This window comes from Erinaceus europaeus, chromosome 1, assembly GCF_950295315.1.
Source record: "Erinaceus europaeus chromosome 1, mEriEur2.1, whole genome shotgun sequence".
NCBI classification, from domain to species: domain Eukaryota; kingdom Metazoa; phylum Chordata; class Mammalia; order Eulipotyphla; family Erinaceidae; genus Erinaceus; species Erinaceus europaeus.
In genome coordinates this window covers 107,746,254-107,769,582 of record NC_080162.1, presented here as the reverse complement: position 1 = coordinate 107,769,582, position 23,329 = coordinate 107,746,254, and the positions used below count along the sequence as shown (strand labels likewise).

General features: G+C 44.7%; 1 protein-coding gene across 1 annotated transcript in view; it reads left to right on the top strand.

Moving 5' to 3' along the window:
• Positions 1–23,329, top strand: part of TLL2 (tolloid like 2) — a 219,481-nt gene that overhangs the window by 135,415 nt on the left and 60,737 nt on the right. Inside the window, exons 8-9 of the mRNA XM_060192830.1 lie at positions 14,324–14,448; positions 18,304–18,419. Coding sequence (XP_060048813.1) covers positions 14,324–14,448; positions 18,304–18,419 — 241 coding nt within the window. The remainder of the gene's footprint in view (positions 1–14,323; positions 14,449–18,303; positions 18,420–23,329) is intronic.

The window sequence follows — 23,329 nt, the reverse complement described above, 5'->3', positions numbered from 1 at the left end:
ATAACTGAGTGGCTCTGTGCAAAATGGCTAGGTGGGGGCTAGGGGAAGCAGGGGACCTTTTCAAACACGTCCTTGGTGTAGGCATAGTGGTGCTTCCTAGTTCTCTTAGAAGAAGTTTGGTTTGTTGGAAATGATACTATATCAGAGTTGGACAGTTGCAAATCACAAATTTATATTAGAGGGGGGAAAAGTAGGACTGCAGACAAGGCACACAGGTAGCTGGGGTTAGAGAGCAAAGAGCCAGATTTCCTGCCTGCAAGACCATGCATGGTAGTAGGTGGTATCTCCAAGTGAAGCACGGTATTACTGCCATCACTGGCAGGACCCGTTTTGACAAGCTGGTGTTGTACTGGACTGTGTGTTAAGTGTTTTCCATAAACGACCTTGTTTCTAGACTAAGAGTAATTAATTTTATTATTGGAGAGAGAGAAATGGAGAGGAGAAGGGGAAATAGGGAGAGAGACAGAGAGACACCTACAGCTCTACTTCACCACCCATGAAGCTTTCCCCCTACAGGTGGGGCTTGAACCTCTATTCTTGCGCACAGTAATGTGAGCGGCTTAACCAGGAGTGCCACCGCCAGGCCCCTGCTAACTGATTATTTATTTTTTTATTTTATTTAAGAAAGGATAAATTAACAAAACCATAGGGTAGGAGGGGTACAACTCCACACAATTCCCACCACCCAATATCCATATCCCACATATCCCACCCCCTCCCCTGATAGCTTTCCCATTCTCTATCCCTCTGGGAGCATGGACCCAGGGTCGTTGTGGGTTGCAGAAGGTAGAAGGTCTGGCTTCTGTAATTGCTTCCCCGCTGAACTTGGGCATTGACTGGTCGGTCCATACTCCCAAGTCTGCCTCTCTTTTTCCCTAGTAGGGTGGGTCTCTGGGGAAGCTGAGCTCCAGGACATATTGGTGGGGTCTTCAGTCCAGGTAAGCCTGGCCGGCATCCTGATGACATCTGGAACCTGGTGACTGAAAAGAGAGTTAACATACAAAGCCAAACAAATTGTTGAGCAATCATGGACCCAAAGCTTGGAATAGTGGAGAGGAAGTGTTAGGGGGGTACTCACTGCAAACTCTAGTGTACTTCTGCTTTCAGGTATATATTTTGCACTAGTTTACGGATACATGTGAACATATGCTCTCTCTCACAGAAATTGGTGTATATCTAGGTTTTGGGACTTTGTTAGAAAGTGAACCACCTGGGATGGAATTAGAGAAAACTATGAAAGGAAAGGTCTCACCCGAGTAATGAAGCTGAAGGGTTGTCATTCCACACGTGAAGTCTCTGGACACAGTCTGAGCTGAAGCATGTTGAGGTGGCAATCGTTGTGTTGATTAGGTTGCGATCGGTAGATGCAATATTATTTGATATGGATTGGGAGAGGCATACAGGAAAGTGGGCCCTATCCAAAGGTTCCAGGACTGGGGAAGTAGAGGCTCTATAGTGGAGATGTGAGGTTCCTGCTGTCTTAGGGTTCAAAAAGACAATGGATAGTTAATTTTATCATCACATTATTTGGTAATTGGGTTAACTTTGAAAGGTCCTTTTGTTAGGGTTTGCTGTGCAGTACCCAGTATCTTGTATATAGCTGTGCTATTGGTTGCTTCTGATCTACTTGGTCTAGGCTTTTGAGAGAGTCCGCATATCAAATACACAGCCTATATATTAAGAAGACTCAGTCTGTGTTTTAAAAACTTCGAGACATACAATTAATTTCCCCCCTCTCATATTAATTAACTAATGATTTATATGACTACACTTTACTAGGAGTGTACATAAACACTATTCCCACCACCAAAAGACGGTGACCCATCCCTCCCACCCACTCCCACCCCCCACTGGCCCAGGAAGCTGCATGTCTACCCCTCACCACAGGGTTTTTACTTTGGTGCCCTACTTACAATTTAGTCAGGTCCTGCTTTTAGTTTCCCTTTCAGATCTTCTTACTCAACTTCTGTTGATGAGTGGGAACATCCCATACTCATCTTTATCTTTCTGTGCTAAGTGCTTTTTACACAGCAGTTTTCCCTACCTTGTCTTTCTGTCTTGAGTTGAAGGAGACATAATGCAAAGATGTTCTCTCCTGGCACTTTCTTTTTTAGTTTCCTCTAGAAACCAGGTGATTCAATTTGGGGTTTATTTATTCATTCCGAAAGATTTGAGCTGATTCCCAATATATATACACAAAAGGCACGGGAAAACTGTACGGAGACTTGTGTATGTGCTTGGGAGGGATAGGCTAGACATTTCAGTTGAACTTTGGATTCCATTTAATGGTCCCAGGAAAGAGGGAACCCATCCATGTTATCAGTCCCCATTCCCATAGAGAGAAAGGAAGCCATTAATTCAGGAGACACACAGCTCTCGGGAATGAAAGGAAAGCTGTTTATCCAAGGCTCCTAGGCACTTGGGTAAGTCTGTGTAAATCATCCTGGTGATAAAGTCATAGAATTGTAAGGGAGACCCTTTGAGCCTCTGTATCCTGAATAAGGTACAGAGCCTTTGGCCACAGAGCCAATTGAGTTATGATTTCTATCCTGTACCCAGGAAGGACGTCTCCAGAGCTCTTATGGGTGGAGATCTGTAGAAGATGTCATTGAACAAATAGCAGAGGAGTGAGCTAGTTTATTCTCTTTTCTGAGTTTTCATCAGAGGAGGTAAGGGTTAACATGATGTGATGAAAAGATAATTGAATTGAGAGGACTGAGTTCAAGTCCCAGTTCACCCAGGAACCTTGCTACTGGGGGGCAGCTATCGCTTGAGTCAAGTCACCGCTTTGGGGGCTGGACAGTGATGCACTGGATTAACACACATGTTAGAATGTACAAGGACCCAGGTTCAAGTACCCAGTCTCCACCTGCAGGGGATAAGCTTCATGAGTGGTAAATTAGTGATGCAGGTATCTGTCTTTCTCTTCTCTATCTCCTCCTACCCTTTCAATTTCTCTCTCTCTTAGATGAATAAACATCACTACTTTCCTGGGTCTTAGGAGGATTGGACTTGGTATTTTCTAGTCTCTTCCAGTTCAAATATTTCATGCTGTACTTTAATCTGGCACAGATGAGATGTAAAGGAAGAGGACCGTCCTACCGCAGTCAGACAGGTGGTGCTTGGGTCTTGGACTGGACTGACTTACATCCTCGAAAATATTGGATCAACCCCAGTGACTTTGGCCTGCTAAGTAGAGACCAAGTATTAATTTTTGTCAGATCATCCCAAGTGAAAAGTTTATACCTTGGATCTTGTTTCTCTAATGGTCTCTTTGTATTGTGTTATGATTTCTTTATTCATCATCATTATTATTGTTAGATGATTTATCAATTACTCTTGGTCTGTTGCATTCCCTTTGCCATCACTAGGCCGAGATTTTTGAAGATAGAGGCTGCCTTATTCTCTTCTGGGACTCAGGACTCAACTTGATGCCTGGCATGAAGCAGGCCTTCACTAGATAGATAGGGAATGAATGAGTGAATGAATGAATGAATGAGTCAAAGGAGACAATGAGATCAGTGATGCTGGAGACTAAATGAGGGAAGTGATTTCCATTATTCCTACTGAAGTTCTTTCCACTTACACATGTTGCTTTGCAAGGGGGAATCTACAAGTATCTGATGTGAAGGGAGTTTTGGATTAATTACTCTGGTGGGTTGGAGAACCACAGTGCCTTCTCAGTACCTGCTTTGTGCCACCTACTAGGCAGAAATCTAAAGCTAGAAACCCAAGCAAGAATGTGGAGAGGGTGTCTTCCGGCACTAGTATTTTTTTTTTTAATTTAAGAAAGGATTAATTAACAAAACAATAGGGTAGGAGGGGTACAACTCCACACAATTCCCACCACCCAATCTCCATATCCCACCCCCTCCCCTGATAGCTTTCCCATTCTCTATCCCTCTGGGAGCATGGACCCAGGGTCATTGTGGGTTGCAGAAGGTAGAAGGTCTGGCTTCTGTAATTGCTTCCCTGCTGAACATGGGTGTTGACTGGTTGGTTGTTGTTTTAAAAAAAATTTTATTTGCTTCCTGTGCTCTCTGGCTCATAATATCATCCCCTTTTGTCCCTCAGGAGATAACTACTATAATATATCTATATATAGATAACTACTATGTGCACTTGTCACTCTGCATCATGTTATCAGTGACTATGAAATTACAGTCCTACATCAAAAACATTCAGAACCTCTCAGAGGGAGAAGAGCACATAGGTGTAATGGGCAGATCCATAGAGCTGCTTCTTTGCAGGAACTGAAGGAAAGCAGATTTCTTCCACTGCCACTGTACTGTTTTTTTTTTTTTTTTCTGAAGGATAAATTTGTCCTCTAATGGAGTAGTTAAAAAAAAAAAACTTGTATTTTACAATATTATGGGTCACTCTCTGACCTTGCTAGGGATCACTCTTGCAGTGATAATGAATGACTGTGTGCTTGGGCTGGGGAATCTAAGACGGCCACCACGTCTTTCCTTTGTGCTGCCTGTCTGTCTGCTGGGGTCTCTTGGTTCTCCTCCAGGTGGCCTCTTGTCATCCAATCACTTGAATGGGAACTCAGAATTTCTAAATCAGTGGCCTGGGAGGTAATGCAATGGGTAAAGCATTAGACTTACAAGCATGAGGTCCCGAGTTCAATCTCTGGCAACACATGTATCAGAGTGATGCTCTGGTTCTCTTTCTCTCTCTCTCTCCTCCTATCTCTCTAAGAAATAAATTTAAAACAAGGAATTCCTAAAGGACAGATTAGGAGACTGTGAGACTCATGGAAACCCAGGCTCTGGAAGTTACATGGCATCGCTTCTTCTTTTTTAAAAAAAAATTATTAGTAATTTAATATTTATTTACAAAATTATAGGGTAACAGGAGTATAATTCCACACCTTTCCCATCACCAGAGTTCTCTGTCCCCATTACATCCACTGAAAACTGCATTACTTCTCCCAAGGTCACAGATAAGGTTGACTGTTGTTTTTATAACTTGTCTGTCTATATATATATATATATATATATATATATATATATATATATATACTTTTTTTTTCTATGGTCCTGCCTTCTTTTTCTTTCTAAGTCAAACCTACTACTTCTGAGTGTCCTTAATTTCCCCCCCCCTCTTGTCTCTCTGGGTTGTGATGGAACTTGAGTTCAGAGTCCTCTGGTCATCTTCCCCTAACATTTACCCCTCTGGGAGTATGAACTAAAATTGTTTTGGGGGTGCAAGAAGTGGAAGGTTTGGCACCTGTAATTGCTTTTCCACTAGACATGGACATCAGCAGGTGGATCCATAACCCACCCCCTGCCTGTTTCTGTCTTCCCACTAGTGGGGTAGGGCTCTGGGGAGGTAAGGTTTCAGGACATACTGGTGAAGTCATCTGCTCAGAGAGTTCAGGATGAAGTCATGATAGCATCTGGAACTTGGTGGCTAAAAGACAGTAAGATATAAAGCAGAACAAAATGTCTAATGAGCAGGAACCAGAAAGTAGAAATAGAGCAGATGGAATTAGAGATTTTAGGGTGGATAGAAGTTAGAATGTTGGGAGTTGGGCAGTAGCACAGTGGGTTAAGCACACGTGGCGTGAAGCGCAAGGACCAGAGTAAGGATCCTGGTTCAAGCCCCCGGCTCCCCACCTGCTGGGGAGTCGCTTCACAGGCGGTGAAGCAGGTCTGCAGGTGTCTGTCTTTCTCTCCCCCTTACTGTCTTCCCTCCTCTCTCCATTTCTCTCTGTCCTATCTAACAACGATGACATCAATAACAATAACTACAACAACAAGAAAAAAACAAGGACAACAAAAGGGAAAATAAATAATATTAACAAATTTAAAAAAAGAAGTTAGAAAGTCTATTTTAGGTATGTTCCTAGGGGCCCATTACTATGGTAATGATAGCTAACCTGCAGGTGAACTAAAAATACTGTCTGAGAAGATGGAGTCAGAGTTGAGACTAGGACTAGAAAGCTGTATCAAAGCAGAGTAGCTCCCAAACTTGAAGAAAATATACAATTAAATGCTTACCATGTGGATCTGACCTGGGCCCCATATCTATCCTTATTTAGCACTGTATAACCTCTGTCAGTCTGTGTTTGCAATTCATGGTCACAGCTGGGAACATTCTAAGCAGTACTCATTCCAGGACCCGTTTTCCTCATGTGGAAGAGTAGGATGACCCAGCCTCTCTTCAGAGAGTGGGGCAGTCGTTACCACTGTTATGGTTAGAATATGGCCATAAAGAAGCCCACAAGAGGACTAATAATGAAGTTCCTGATGGAAGTGACTAGTGGTGGTGGAGAGAGAGATCAATTAGAGGTCTAGGCCCACTGAATCTATGAGGATCCAAGGATTCCCTGGCTAAGGCCCCAGGTGGTGGGGTGACCTGGCAGTAACCAAGAAGGCCATCATTAAGTGAGCCTGTCTCTTGCCCTTTTCCCGCTTTTGTAGTCCCCTTTTCCCCTGATAAGCTTAGACTTTCTCCTAGTTCTTAAAACATTGAGCTCTGTTTGTTGTATCTAAACCAGTATTAGGTTTGTGTGGTCTCGTCTCAAGTTGGGGAAGAAATACATCTAGTATTTTAGTGGGGTCTAAGCTAACCTTGAGGTTTACTGCATTAACTTGTTTGGTGATTCTAATAAAGGTTGTAATAGAGACAACAGTTGTTCTTTAGTTGATAAAGATCTTTCATGGCATTACTTCTATCATATTCCACTGGCCAAAGAAAGTTACAAGGCCAGTCCAGACGCAAATGAGCAGCGGATTCTACCTCTTAATGGGGGGAGTAGCAACTTTACTTTGTAAAAGGATGTGGCAAACAGGAGGCACCACTCATCATTTTTTTTAAAGATTTTACTTTTTTATGAGAAAGATAGGAGGAGAGAGAAAGAAGAACCAGACATCACACTGGCACATGTGCTGCCAGGGATCAAACTTGGGACTTCATGCTTGAGAGTCCAAAGCTTTAAAACTGCGCCACCTCCCAGATCACCCATTCATTATTTTTACAACCTATGACAGCTGTCTTCTCCCCCTAGCTCCCCAGAGTTCCAAATGGCTTTGGTTATTTTGGAATTAGCATTACCCTTTCTACTGATTTCCTAAAGTCTGTGTTCTCCAATGGGTATCTTTGTGTTAAGGCTCACAAGCGATGAAGCAGGTCTGCAGGTATCTTTCTCTCCCCCTCTCTGTCTTCCCCTCCTCTCTCAATTTCTCTCTGTCCTGTCCAACAACAATGACACTAATAACAACAATAATAATCTTCTTCTAGCGTTTGCCCTTCTTCCGTAGCCAGTCAACAGCATCAGGTTGAAAGCTGTCAGGAGCTGCTTGTTGCTGGCTTTGAAAGTGACTGGGATTCATGTGGATTCAGTCGGCTAGGAAGGATCGTCAGTTTCCCCAATGAATGGGTACTCACGGGATGCACCACAAGAAGGTCGATCCAATGCAACCCAACAATAATAATAACAACAGCAACAATAAACAACAAGGGCAACAAAAGGGAAAAAATAGCCTCCAGGAGCAGTGGATTCATAGTGTAGGCACCGAGTCCCAGCGATGACCCTGGAGGCAAAGAAATATATATATTCTCTCTCAGACACACAAATACATATGAGGAAACCAAGTCTCAGAGCTCAAATTACCTGCCCACTGGAACACAGACTTGAGATGACATCTCAGGCATTTCATTCTAACTGGTGGACTTTCTAGGCTCACTTTTTTCCCCTCTTTTTGATATGACAGAGAGATTGAGAGAGTTGGGGACAATAGAGAGGGGAGAGAAAGACACCTGCAGACCTGCTTCACCACTTGTGAGGTGACCCCCTGCCCCCGTACATGGGGAGCCGGGAATTCAAACTGGGATGCTTGTGTGTGTCCTTGTGCTTCATACTCAACCCGGCATGCCACTGCCTGGTCCCATGGATCACATCTTTTTTTTTTTGTCAAAAGTTTTCCTTTGCCCACTCAGTAGTGTTACTGCCAACATATTCTCAAGAACTGATATGAACACCATTTTTCATTCTGTGAAAAAGCAGAAAATGACTTACAGAATGTTTGCGTGTGGGGGCAGGGATAGCAAATAACATCACTACTGATGGCTGACACAACTGAGCCATCTCCTTCCCACTTTATTTCTTTTAATTCATTGCAAGTTCCTCCCCCACCCCCTTAACTGAACCCAGACTGTGAGGAATGATATTCTAGAGTTTGTATCAGCCACTATACAGGGGATGAGAAGACAGGTCTTTAGTAGAAGGGTATCTTTATTTGAGAACTCAGAGCTGATGGATGATTTCTTAAGGCACAGGCCAAGCCCTATCTTTGTTTTGCAGACCATCAGTGCCTAAAAGGGTAAGTGGTGGGAGTCGGGCAGTAGCACAGCAGGTTAAGCACATGTGGCACCAACCGCAAGGACCGGTAAGGATCCCAGTTCCAGCCCCCAGCTCCCCACCTGCAGGGGAGTCGCTTCACAAGCAGTGAAGCAGGTCTACAGGTTTCTATCTTTCTCTCCTCCTCCTCTGTCTTTCCCTCCTCTCTCCATTTCTCTCTGTCCTATCCAACAATGACAACATAAATAACAACAATAACTACAACAATAAAACAAGGGCAACAAAAGGGAATAAATATTTTTTTAAAAAGGCTAAGTGGTGGAGTAGGTCTGCAGGGGTCTATCTTTCTCTCTCTCTCTCTCTTCTGTCTCCTTCTTCCTTCTCAATTTCTCTCTGTCCTATCTAATAAAATAGAAGGGGGGGGGGAGAAAAAATGGCCACCAGGAGTGGTGGATTCCTAGTGCAGACACCAAGCCTCAGTGACTGGAGGCAAAAGAAGGAAGGAAGGGGTCAGTAGAGCAAGGGAGGGGAAAGCAAGGGAAAAGAGATGAGGGGAGGGTATGGGAGGGGAGAGGAAAGTGAAGGGGAGGAAAGGGGAGGGGAGATGAGGGGAGGAGAAGAGAAGAGGGGAGCGGAGGGGAAGGGAGAGGAGAGGAGAGGAGAGGAGGGGAGGGAGGGGAGAGGAGGGGAGGGGAGGGGAGAGGAGAGGAGAGGAGAGGAGAGGAGAGGAGAGGAGAGGAGAGGAGAGGAGAGGAGAGGAGGAGAAGGGAGAGGAATCACTAGACCAAGGCTCTCTATCTACATCCCATTCTCTGAATTCATTTCATTTTCCTATAGGATTATTCTTCCCAGCAAGGGCCTCTAAACTCTAATCCCCATTATCACCAACACTTGCTGACAGGACCCTTAGACTCTCACTCTCCTGATGCCCAGCTGTCTTTAGAGCTGCTCCAGTATTTAGTACTGCCCCGTCACACAACTGGGGGGGTGGGCTGCTCATACTGCAGTCTGAATGATTCACCCTGCAGCTGTGTAGCCTGGTGGCACTGGGACCTGGCTGTCAGAGGTTTTGTGGACATGCTCAATGCACATCAGTAAGGAAGCTTCTGGGCCACTGAATTGGGGTATATTTTTTTGGGAGGGGTTGATTTTTCTTTTTCCTTTTTTTTTTTTATTTTTTACTTGTTTTTTTAAAGTTTTACTGGATAGGATATCCAGCACCATTTATTTATTTATTTATTTATTTATTTATTCATTCCCTTTTGTTGCCCTTGTTGTTTTCCTTGTTGTTATTGATGTCATCATTGTAGGATAGGACAGAGAGAAATGGAGAGAGGAGGGGAAGGCAGAGGGGGAGAGAAAGATAGACACCTGCAGACCTGCTTCACCGCCTATGAAGCGACTCCCCTGCAGGTGGGGAGCCAGGGGCTCGAACCAGGATCCTTACTCCAGTATTTTTTTACTTGTTATCTTTATTTTACAAAATTGCATGTCAACAGAGTTTTAAATCCACACCTTTCCCACCACCAGAGCCCTGAATCTTTAGTCTCCCCACTGCAATCCACCACAGTTCCCCTAAGGTTGTAGACATGGGCCAACCATCTTCTCTACAACTATCTGTCCACATTTATACATAATTGCCACCCCTTTTTTCTGACTCAATCCTCTCTTCCCTTCCAAGCCACTCATGACAACATTACTACCTCCATATGTCCCTCTCCTTCCCCTTCTCTCTCTGGGTGCTGATGGAGCTGGAGTTCAGAGCCCTCTTATCTTCATCCTATCACTTCTCCCCCCATTGGGAGTATGGATCAAGATTGTTTATGGGGAGCAGAAGGTAGGAGTTCTGGCTTCTGTAATTGCTTCTCCACGGAGCATGGGCATTGACAGGTCAATCCATACCCCCGTTCTGTTTCTGTCTTTCCCTAATGGACCAGACCTCTGGAGATGCGAGGGTCCAGGACACATTGGTGAGGTCACCTGCCCAGAGAAGTTGGGATGGAGTCACGGTAGCATCTGTAACTTGGTGTCTGGAAGGTGGCATGACCTAAGTTGAGACAAAATTGTTAATAAACAGGAACCAGAAAGTAGAACTAGGACAGATAGGGCATATTTATTTTAAAATTTTTTTTAAATTTATATTTGTTTTCCCTTTAGTTGCCCTTGTTGTTTTTTATTGTTGTGGTAGTTATTATTGTTGTTGTTATTGATGTCATCATTGTTAGATAGGACAGAGAGAAATGGACAGAGGAAGGGAAGACAGAAAGGGTGAGAGAAAGATAGACACCTGCAGACCTGCTTCACCACCTGTGAAACGACTCCCCTGCAGGTGGGGAGCCGGGGGCTTGAACCAGGATCCTTACACTGGTCCTTGCGCTTCACGCCTTGTGCACTTAGCCCACTGTGCTACTGCCCGACTCCCAGGGCTTATTTTTTACCTGTATTTTAATTAGTTATTTAATAATGGTTTACAAGATTACAGGGGTGTGGTTTCACACCACACACACCACCAGAGTTCTGCTTCCTCATCCCTCCTCTTCCGTGACAACCATAATTTTCACAAAGTCTTAGAGACACTGTCCATACATTTCAGTTCTTTTTAATTTTTATTTATAAAATGGAAATATTGGCAAGACTATGGGATAAGAGGGGTACAATTCCACCTCAGAACTCCATATCCCATTCCCTCCCTTGATAGCTTTCCTATTCCTTATCCCTCTGGGAGTATGGACCCAAGATCATTATGGGATACAGAAGGTGGAAGGTCTGGCTTCTGTAATTGCTTCCCTGCTGAACATGGGCGTTGACAGGTCGATCCATACTCCTGGCCTGTCTCTCTCTTTCCCTAGTGGGGAAGGGGTCTGGGGAGGTGGGGCTCCAGGACACATTGGTGGGGTCATCTGCCCATAGAAGTCACGTTGGCATCATGGTATCATCTGGAACCTGGTGGCTGAAAAAGACATGACTAATCATGAACCTAAAGGCAAGAATATTGAAGATGAGAATTTGGGGTCTCCGTTTTGGAAAAAGCTGGTAGGTCTATTTTAGGTATATTCCAAAGGGCCCATGGCTTTACTTGTTGCATTTCAGCCCTTTATACAGCACATATGAATGAAACCATCCAGTCTTTCAGAGCATGTAGGTCATTTGGTAACACAAGAACTATAGCAACAAAAGTCCTTGAACACAAAGAACTAAAGGGTAAAACTCTTTACTTTACCTCTCCTCCACATCCCCACAGTTTTTGTGACTGCAGAGCCAGAGGGTGGGAGGAAGGACAGTCATTATGCAAAAGACTTTCATGCCTGAGGCTCCTGGATTTCAGGTTTAAACCCAGGTATTATCATCAACCAGACTTGAAAAGTGCTCCTATGAAACAAGAGAGGAAGAGTGAAAGAGAGAAATAAATAAATAAACTGGGGCATTTTTTTTTAAACATAAGAGTCATATTCCAACTACCAGATGGTTTCACTCATGTGCAATCTAGAGAACTGATACACATGAACTTGGCGGGGGGAAGCCCATAAGCAAACAAACTATCTCAAAGACTTTTGTGAAGGGTCTGTAAAATCGCTCACTTGGTTAATGTACTGCTTTGCCATGTGAGCTGGAAATCAGGTTCAAACCCAGCCCCTACTGCATGGAAGGAAATGTTGGTGCTGTGGTCTCTTTCACTCTTTTCTTTTCTTTCTTTTTTTTTTTTTTAATACCTCCAGGGTTATCACTGGGGCTCAGCTTCAGCACTATGAATCTACTGCTTCTGACGGCCATCTTTTTCCATTTTATTGGATAGGATAGAGAGAAATTGAGAGAGGAAGGGGAGATAGAGAAGGAGAGAGAAAGAGAGACACCTGCAGACTTTCTTCACCACTCATGAAGTGTTTCCCCCTGCAGATGGGGAGGGGGCTCAAACCCAGATTTTCGCTTGGGTCCTTGCGCTTCATACTGTGTGCACTTAACAGGGTGTACCACCACCCAGTCCCCTCTCTTCCACTCTGTCTCTCTGCCTCTGCCTAAAAAAAAAAAAAAAAAAGACTGTGAGAACTGTACGGTTATCATTGGGAGGCTAGAGACATAGAATTTTACTGGTTGGGAGTTGGGCAGTAGCGCAGCAGGTTAAGTGCACATGGCGCAAAGCACAAGGACCAGCATAAGGATCCCGGTTCGAGACCCCCGCTCCCCACCTGCAGGGGAGTCACTTCACAAGCGGTGAAGCAGGTCTGCAGGTATCTATCTTTCTCTCCCCCTCTCTGTCTTCCCCTCCTCTCTTCATTTCTCTCTGTCCTATTCAACAACAACGACATCAAGAACTACAACAATAAAACAACAAGGGCAACAAAAGGGAATAAATAAATTAAATAAATATTTTTTTAAAAAAAGAATGTTACTGGTGGGTGCAATGTGGAATTCTGTAATCTTGTAAACCACTATTGATCACAATTTTTTTTAAAAATGTCTTTTTAATTTTTTTTTTATTTTTTAAAATTTGTATTTATAAAAAGGAAACACTGACAAAAACCATAAGATAAGAGTGGTACAACTCCACACAGTTCCCACCATCAGAACTCTGTATCCCATCTCCTCCTCTGATAGTTTTCCTATTCTTTATTGCTCTGGGAGTATGGACCCAGGGTCATTATGGGGTGCAGAACGTGGAAGGTCTGGTTTCTGTAGTTGCTTCCCCGGTGAACATGGGCATTGGCAGGTCGATCCATACTCCCAGCCTGCCTCTCTCTTTCCCTAGTAGGGCTCCAGGACACATTGGTGGGTTCATCTGCCCGGGGAAGTCCAGTTGGCATTATGGTAGCATCTGGAACCTGGTGGCTGAAAAAAGAGTTAATATATAAAGCCAAACAAATTGTTGACTAATCATGAACCTAAAGGCTGGAAAAGTTCATATGAAGAGTTGGGGGGGGGTCTCTGTTTTGTAGATAGTTAGTAGGCCTATTTTAGTTATATTCCAAAGAGCCAATGACTATACTAGTTTGTTTTTATTTTTCCCTGAGCCTGACATCTGATATGCAGGTGGATCTAAGTTATTGTCTGGGGAGATGATGTCATGGCTGGAAAAAGGACCAGAAAGGTGGATCAGGGAAGAGAGTAGCTCCTGGAAGCAACCCAGATGCCCAACAACAGATGAATGGCTGAGAAAGCTGTGGTATATATACACAATGGTATACAATGCAGCTATTAAGAACAATGAACCCACCTTCTCTGACCCATCTTGGATGGAGCTAGAAGGAATTATGTTAAGTGAGCTAAGTCAGAAAGACAAAGATGAGTATAGGATAATCCCACTCATAAACAGAAGTTGAGAAAGAAGAACCGAAAGAGAAACCCAAAACAGGATTTGACTGAGTTTGGAGTAGGGCACCAAAGTAAAAATCTCTGGGTTGAGGGTGAGGGTGGATGTTCAGCTTCACTGGGGTGTGTGGGGGAAGGAGGAAGATGGGATGGGACACAGTCTTTTGGTGGTAGGAATGGTGTTTATGTACAGTCTATTAACTTGTAATCATATAAATCACAATTAATATGAGAGGGGTAAAAAAAAGCCTTTTTTAAAGTCATTTTCCACTGGAAAGTGAGCAAGCAGCTGGTGAAACAAATTGCTAACATGTCATCCTGAGTGAAGGAAATCCCTTGGGTCATGCCAGGCTGGGCGGGGAAGGCCTTAGAATAGGAATGTTGATGGGATTATGGATGAAGAAATGAAGGAAGACTGTCAGTCCCTGCACACTTGATTTAGCAGCCTTGATTTCTCTTTCCTTTTCTTTATTTCTTTTTTTTTTCTTTATTGGGGGATTAATGCTTTACAGTCAATGGTAAAAAAATTCAGTGATTTGTGCATGTGTAGCATTTATCTTTTTTCTATATAACGATTCAAACCTCACTAGGTCCTCATCTGCCATCATGTTTCAGGACCTGAACCCTCCTCCCCACCCCAGAGTCTTTTACTTTGGTTCAGTACACCAATTCTCTTTCCTTTTCTTTCACTTTTTTTTCTTCCTGCAGAGGAGTTTTCTTGGACACCATCCTTCCACGTCGTGATGACAATGGCGTCAGGCCAACCATTGGCCAGCGTGTGCGGCTCAGCCAGGGAGACATAGCTCAAGCCAGGAAGCTGTACAAATGCCCAGGTAGCTGTCAATCCCAGGATGTCTTGAGACTGCCATTGCAAGCCTTCCTGTTTGCTGGGAAAACATCTAGGGGAACCTGATAGAATTAGACCTCAGCAGCCATCACTTCCAATGTGCTGCCTATAGGAGGGGCTAGACAGTGTCAGAAGTCCACATGGTGACAGAATTACAGGTAGTAGACTAAATAATAGATTTTGGAGCCCACAGCTTCAGTTGTTGGAAGCCTGGGAATTGTTAGGCAAAACTGTGATCTTTAGAAGATAAGAAAGCTTAGTGGATGGAAGTTGGACTGGATTTGGTGCATTGCACCAAAGTAAAAGACTCTGGGGTGGGAGGTGGTGGGGGAGTGTTCAGGTCCTGGAACATGATAGTAGAGGAAGACCTCCATGGGGGGTTAGAGTGTTATATGGTAAAGTGAGAAATGTTACAGGGCAGCTAGATAGCCCTGTGAGAAATCTTACACATGTACCAACTACTGTATTTAACTGTCCACTGTAAACCATCAATTTTCCCAATAAAGGTAGAAAACAAATGAGCTTAGTGGAATTGTGAACACAAGTCCAGTTCAGGGTGTATCCCATAATGGTAAAAGGGCCTCTCCTTTTTGTGGGAGTAGGAGCTATGACAAAATAAAAGTAGGAGTTTGACAAAATAAAAACTTAGAGTTTTGCAGAAGTCAGAGAAAGAAGGTGAATGACTTTAGAAGGGTACAAGTCAGGTTCCCAAACAACACAAGGTAAAGAATGTCCCAGTGCTGGGAAAGTCACTTCTTTGGTCCTGAGAGGCCTCCTACCCATCCAGCTTGCTGGTCAGTTGTCAGCAGTCTGCCACTGGAGACCGAGTTTGACTAGGAGACAAGGATTTGAGCCAATGTTCTCTTCTCTGCCTGAAGTCCCTGCCTTTTGAATGTGTCCTTTTTACCTTTCATTCCCTTGGCCTCAGCATCTTCCAGCTTCTTCAGAGCCTCTGCAGCCCCAGGGGGTGAATAAACTCACATCTGCCCCCCTTACGCTGTTGAGCTTCAGGCCAGGTCATTACTGTAATACATACAGCAGTCATATTTTATCACTGGGGGGACAGAATAAAGCACAGTGCTGCAAAGAGGAGGAAGAAAACCACATTACCCACAAATCTGATAACTTTTCTAAGCCACTTCAAATCAGATACATAATTTGATCATAGAATATAGACATCATTTTAGAAAGTTTGAGCTGTTGGGGGCCAGGAAGTGGTGTACTTGGTTAAGCGCACATAGTGCAAGGACCTGTACAAGGATCCCAGTTCAAGCCCCTGGCTGCCTACCTTCAGGGGGCACACTTCATAAGGGACAAAGCAGGTCTGTAGGTCTCTCTCTCTCTCTCTTCCTCTCTATCCCCCCTCCTCTCTCAATTTCTCTCTGTCCAGTCCAGTAAAACGAAAAAAGATGGCCACTAGGAGCAGTGGATTCATAGCACCAAGCCTCAGTAATAACCCTGGAGGCAAAAAAGAAAGGAAAAAGAAAGAGAAAAGAAAACCTGAGCTATTACATTACCATGGTCTGGGGGCTCACAGGGTGTGCCCAGGACCATGTGGGGGCTTGCTCCACTATGAAACTCTAGGAACTAGAATTTCTGTCCAGCTATTAGTCATCTAGGGGTATGTTAAGGCTGAAATGTAGGACACACGTATCATGTAACCTTGCTGAATTGAAAGAGAAACTGGATAGCCTTCCCTGGGAAATGCCATAGTATTTATTTAGTTATAGCGTGTATGCCTTTCACTTCTCAACAGGATTTTAGGCAGCTGGAAGTACCCTGGAGCCATACAGTAATGTATTTGTTCTTGCAAAATGTTAATGATTATTCTGAAGTAATTTCCATAGCACCCTCAGGGGGTGTTGACTGCTGGGCATAATCCTCATGATGCCTGGCAGTTGTTGGGTAAAGTGATATTGAATCCCTGACATCCAGGATTTCCTGAGGTTGGTGGTGGGCCATTCCCCAGCTCTCCCTTCCTGTAGCCGCTCCCAAAACTGTAGCATCAGGTAGTTTCAAGTCAGAACTGAAAACAAGAGAGACTTTCTTGCAGAGGCTGGAGTGCATCCTTCTGCATAAAGACCACCATTTCCCACACTTCAGAGAGGCCCCTACAGGATGGGGGGCAAGGTAGCAAGTACAGTGGCTTTGGCTCAGGCATCTGAATCCCTGGAAATGAGGGGGATAGAAACCTACAACTTCCAAGCTTACTCATATAGCTACTTAAAAATTTTTTTTTCTGTCATCACTGGGGGCTTCACCACTCCAAGCTAACTTTTCTTTGTTGTTGTTGCCTCCAGAGTTATTGCTGGGGCTCTGTGGTGGCACTTCGAATCCACTGCTCCTGGCAGCCATTTTTTCCATTTTATTGGATAGGACAGAGAGACATTGAGAGAGGAGAGAGAGATTGAGAGGGAAAGAGAAATAAACACCTGACCTGCTACACCACTTGTGAAGCAACTCCCCCTGCAGGTGGGGAGCCAAGACTCAAACCGGGATCCTTGTGTACTTAATCAGGTACACCAGTGCATGGCCCCCTCCAAGTAACGTTTTCTAGATAGAAACAGAGCGAGAGGGGATAGTGGATAGAGTATAGGGGAGAGAGAGAGAGAGAGAGAATAGGGGAGAGAGAGGGAGAGAGGGATAAAGAGAGAGAGAGAGAGGGAGGGAGAGAGATACAGAGAGAGAGAGACCTCAGTACCAAAGCTTCCTCCAGTGCAGTGGGGGCAGGCTCACACCTGGGTTTTGAACATGTCAAGACAAGAGCACTATCCAGATGAGCTATTCTGCAGGTCCCTGTATTTCTTTTCCTTAAGGGCAAACTACATGAAGTACTTTTCACATACCTAGATTCATAGCCCGATTACCTTCACTCAAAGGTAAAATAGTGTCCTGGAGAATACCCCAGATTTCTGTGCCTCTGGTTAATTTCTTTCCTTCTTTATTCTTTCTTTTTCTTTTTTTGCCTCCAGGGTTATTGCTGGGGCTTGGTACCGGCACTATGAATCCACTACTCCTGGCAGCCTTTTTTTTTTCCTTTCAATTTTTAGGACAGAAAGAAATTGAGAGGGGAGAGGGGAGAGAAAGATAGACACCTGCAGACCTACTTCACTACTTGTGAAACGAACTCCCTGCAGGTGGGGAGCCCAGGGCTTGCACCAGGATCCTTGCACTATTGGTCCTTGCAATTCATAATTATCTGTGCTTAACCCGGTGCACCATTGCCTGCCCACCCACTCTGGCTAATTTCCTAGTCCCCTTTACTAATTTTCACAGCTCTTTCAGAAGTCGATTGCACATAGAGAAGAGGCATGGCCCAAACTCACAGCTGAAATGAGTTTCCCAGCATTTCCTTGTCTTTCTGTTTCACCTACTTGCACTTTCCGGAATTCTCTCCACTGTGAATATTGTGACTGCTATGCCCAGAGCCCCCTATGTTCCAAGCCCTGGCTGATCCAGTTCACTGAATGCGGATAGTTTCACTAATGCTCTAGGTCTCACGGATTGCACAGAGACAGCCAAGGCCCAGTGAAGCTGGGAAACTTACCTTTGCCACATAGCAGGCTGAGGGAGCTAGGATTCAAGTCCCCCCTCTAGGCTGTGCTTAGTACTGAGGTTCAAAGAAGCAAGTCCTTCATGGTGTTCCACATTGATGATCAGACCCAGTTTGGGGTTTATGCTAGCCAGGGAAAGGTCAGCCTCCCTGGCTTGGTCCTCACCCTCATGTTCTGAGGGCTTTCTCTGGTCAGGGGTGCATCTGCTCAGCAGCCTTGTTTAAGGGCTGCTTAGCTGGGAAGCTCTTATGAGGAGCAGATTCACAGTTGTCATTTTGCCTGTGCAGCGTGTGGCGAGACCCTGCAGGACACGGCAGGAAACTTCTCTGCTCCTGGTTTCCCCAATGGCTACCCTTCCTATTCCCACTGTGTCTGGAGGATATCAGTCACTCCTGGGGAAAAGGTAGGTGTGAAACCACTTCAGAAAAAAGACACAGTGATCTTAGAGTCAGGGTGGTTTATGGGGTGTTTTTTTAAAGGTTTTATTTATTAATGAGAAAGATAAGAGAAGAGAGAGAAAGAACCAGACATCAATCTGGTACATGTGCTGCCAGGGATTGAACTTAGGACCTCATACTTGAGAGTCCAATGCTTTATCCACTACTCTACCTCCCAGACCACAGGTTTGTGGGGTGTTATTATCACTGATTGGCTTCAGTACTTTATATCTTTTATTTATTTATTTGTTTATTTATTTATTTACTACTGGATAGAGACAGAAAAATTGAGAGGGCAAGGAGAGAGAGAGAGAGACATCTGCAGCTCTGCTTCACCACTCCTGAAGCTTCCTTCCTGCAGGTGGGGATCAGGGACTTGAACCTGAGTCCTTGTGAACTTTAATGTGAGTACTTAATTAGGTGTGCCACTGCCTGGCCCCACTTTACAACTTCTGTTTCTTGCACCTCTCTAGAAATCTAAGGAGCCATCAAATTTCTCCAGCTAGGCACAACAATCTTTGTGATGTTTTCTCTGTCTCTTGAGTCAACCTTCCTTCAGACCTACCTGTCATAGTGTGTTTCCTAGTATTGTGGCTACTGGCTTATTTGACCATCCTTATTTGAGACTGAATACCCTAAGACCAGAGACTGTTCGCCCCCAAGTATCCAGCACCTACAACAGAAAAGAACATAGAATCACACAATAAGTGTTGAATGAACATGTGAATGGACATGTGTCTGAATGAAAAAAAAACCTGTTGCAGGGCCAGATTGTGGCACACCTGGTTGAGCACACATGTTACAATGCACAAGGACCTGGGTTCGAGACCCCAGTTCCCACCTGCAGGGGCAGAAACTATACGAGAGGTGAAGCAGTGTTGCAGGTGTCTCTCTGTCTCTCTTCCTCTCTATCACCTCCCTCTCCTCTTGATTTCTGACTATCTCTATCCAATAAATAAAGATAATTTTTAAATATTTATTTTATTTATTCCTGTTTGTTGCTCTTGTTGTTTTATTGTTGTCATCGTTGTTGGATAGGACAGAGAGAAATGGAGAGAGGAGGGGGAAGACAGAGAGGGGGAGAGAAAGATAGACATCTGCAGACCTGCTTCACCACCTGTGAAGTGACTCCCCTGCAGGTGGGGAGCCAGGGCTCAAATCGGGATCCTTACGCTGGTCCTTGTGCTTTGTGCCACCTGCGCTTAACCTGCTACACTATAGCCCGACTCCCAAATAAAGATAATTTAAAAATGAAATACTGAGTGATGTAAACAGCATGTTAAACACAATATGATGGCAAAAGAAGGAGCATGGTCAAGAGAAATGGAAGCATTCTCCTCAGGGTGGTTACTGCCCTCTGTATATCATGTGGATTCTCTTCCTGAACCCTCACGACTTCATGTGATCGGTGTAATCACCACACTGATTCCTTACAACTTTCCCAAGACTTGCACAGTTTGTTGCTGTTGGGATTTAAACCCAGCTCATCTGAGTCTTGAGTGTTTCATCATCACCCTATGCTATGTGACAAAGCAGAGTAGACATTTAGCCAAAAGACACTAGAACATGAGTTCACACATACACATGCACAGGTGTGCACATACCTCACCCACATGCTCACACCCTTCCTCCTTCTCCTCCTCAAGTATTGGTGATGGGGTGGTTGTCACCTTGAACCCAAGAGACTCCAGATCCGGCAGCCCCAGCTGGTTGTGCCATCCTGGTGCCTACTGGAGTTGGGAAAGAAGAGGAGGAAGACACAAGATTCTAGTAATCCCCAGATTGTTACATTGCCCTGCATTGCTGAGGCTATGTGATATGTTTAAACTGTGTTAGATTCACCCAGCCTTAATTATCATTATTAACTAGGGGCAGGGAGAATATACATCATTGAAATTCCTGCTCCAATTATTTCCATTTCTGTTTCACTCAACCTTCCCCAGAGCTGCCGGTAATTAGCAAACATGATTACTTTGAGTCTCACCTCTTGTTCACTGCCTCTTCCTCTCTGGTCTTTGCGGTTCACTAATATACTTAAAATAATTAGCCTGAATAATTATCTCATTCATTCAGAGCATCCATGTGTTATCAAGGAAGTTATAATAACGTTTCCTTTATGAGATTAAAAACACACACAAAGACTAAAGAATTACATTACAACCAACCAGCAAGCATCCCAGAGCCCTTCCACCTAAGTATGAGAGCAAAGAAATCTAAAATCCTGTCTACAAAGACTTAGAATTTGGCTAGAGTCCCTACCAACCCTCATAGATTCAGATTAATTGAAGGAGAAGCATTTGCTTTGACACCAGCATTAAAAAAAAAAAAATGTTCTGAATTGATTCTACTGTGTAAACAGAAGTGAGAGCCACTGGTCTAATCTGAAAGAAAAATAACATTTTCCCATCTCAATCTCTCTCTCTCTCTGTCTCATACACACACCTACACACACTCCAACACAGAAGGTAAGCTGATCTTCTGTTCTCTGGTGCTACCTTCATCTCCTAGTAGATAACAGAACTTTGTGGAAGGGGCTACTTGTCCTGAGACCCAAGAATTGGATGGGCTTGGCCTAAAGATGGTACACTTGGTGCCAGCCAATGGCACCCCATGAAGGGTATTAAGTGCATCCGGTTTGCAGTGCACTGAGTGTGTACTCCTTACAGCTTGATGTTTCTGTTGATTATTTATTAAGTCCTAGTTGTATGCCTGGCAGCACCATATACATACTATGGACAGTGTCCTGTGATGTGTGTGTTGCCTTACAGATGAGGAAAAGAAAAGTTCAAGGAGACAAGGAGTTCTTGATATTCCAGAACTAGGAAATGGCAGAGGTAAAAACATTCAGATCTGCCTTGACTCTAAAAACCTACTCTGCAAACACTATAAACCAGGTGGAAAGTGGAGGAGTCCAGTGACAGAAAGAATATGCCCAGCTCATCAATTAGCATAGGACTCTGGGAGGAGGGTAAGCACCTGAGAATGGTGTCAGTAGCAGTGGATAGATAGATCAGGGTGCATTGGGGAATATGGCCGCACAGGATGGCACTGGAGGCTTTGGAAAGTTGGTGAGTTTCATACAGGAGATGGGAGCACAGGGAGAGTTGCCTGGACTTAGGAGGGGGCCTGATCAACCTGGAGCACTATGCAAGACTGATCAAGAAGTCCTCGTCTGCAGAGTGGAGGAACATCACAGGGAGGGAGTCGAGATTCATCTCAGCAAAGCAGAAGTGCTGGTGGGAGATGTGACACAGGTACTTGAGAGGAATTGTCTGTGGGCAGATATGGGAGGATGAGCATAGGGGCAAAGTTGAGGGAAGGTCAGGGGGTTGCCCTAAGTGTTTGGGGCCATGTGTCACCTACACGCTGGAGGTGGGAAGGATGAGGGTTTGAGGTGCCCTGACAGTGCACGTAGAGTGAGGAGGACAGAAGCCAGGGAGAGAGAACAGGGAGAGGACACGCTAGTGTGGCCAAAACAAGAGGCAGGCTCAAAGCATAAGGCCATGAAGCAGAAAGGACAAGTCAATGACAGCCCTTTGGATGTGGCCAGGAGGTTGCTAGAACTTTTGACCCACAGTCCTCCAACCTGAGGGTCTGTTTATAGAGATAGAAAGACCCAAGGCTGTTGAGATAAAAGAAAATGTCTGGGGCGGGGTGAGGGGGTTGGAGAAGGGAGAAGGTGTAGCAGCTCCTAGAGAGATGAACAGACTGAGAGCAGGCTCCTCTCTAGGCAACGAAGGAGCAGGGTCAGGGGCTGGTGAAATAGTTCACTTGGATGGTGCGCTGCTTGGCCATGTGTGCAGCTTAGGTTTGATCCTGGCCTCCGTCACATTGAAAGAAGCTTCAGTGCTGTGCTATCTTTCCCTCTCTCTGCCTCTCTGTGTCTCTCTGAAATAAACACAAATAAACAAAAATGAGCAGAGGAGTAGGATTGGGTGCAGGGGCTGAGGTTCCCTTCAGTGTACCCCCAAGAGAGCATGGAATATTGAAAAATGATGGAACAGGGCACGCTGAACATGCTTGAGAGTTGGGGAGCTGCTTGGCGACTTCTCTGTGCAGAGGAAGCATAGTCACCTTCACAGTGGGGCGCCCAGAGGGGTGGAAGGTACAGGGAACTCTAGACCATTCACTAAGGAAACCCCTAACCAGGAGAGCTACAATGAGACCACCACCAGTGTCTGAGCATAGCACCTGTGTGCTAAGTCCGTTAGGCCACCCAGGTCTGAGCACTATGTGTGGGCAGGGGAGTCCACTCAGAGACTTCAAGGAATTTTAGAAAAATAGAAACTCTCCTTCCCTGGCCATCTGAACCACTCAAACTCCTCTTCTACATTCTCTCTTCCTCCTCCACATACACACACACACCTGCACTGGGCGTACAGTATGCTTCCCAAAACATCTCATTGCCTTTGGTCATGTCAGTTCCTGTCACTCAAATGTGCTCTCTTGCTCTAGTTCTCTACCCACGGGTGCTCTGCCCCTTCATGATAAACGTCACCTCCTCATCTCCTTTGACAAGCCATGTCCAGCATCACTAAGTAGAATTTGTTCCTTCCTTCTTGGCAGCTCCAGAATGCTTTCTCTGCCTGTCACTCTTTTCCCCTAGTGCTCTCACTGGCTTGATGCATCTTTCTATCTCCGTTGACAAACACAGACTGGCTCACAGTGGGGGCCAGGTGGTAGCGCACCTGCTTGAGCACACTTTACAATGCACAAGGACCCAGGTTTGAACCCTCAGTCTCCACCTGCTGGGAGAAAGTTTTTCAAGTGGTGAAGCAGGGCTACAAGTTTCTCTTTGTCTCTTTTCCTCTCTGTCTACTCCTTTCCTCTCAATTTCTGACTGTCTCTATCCAATAAGTAAAGATAATAATTTTTT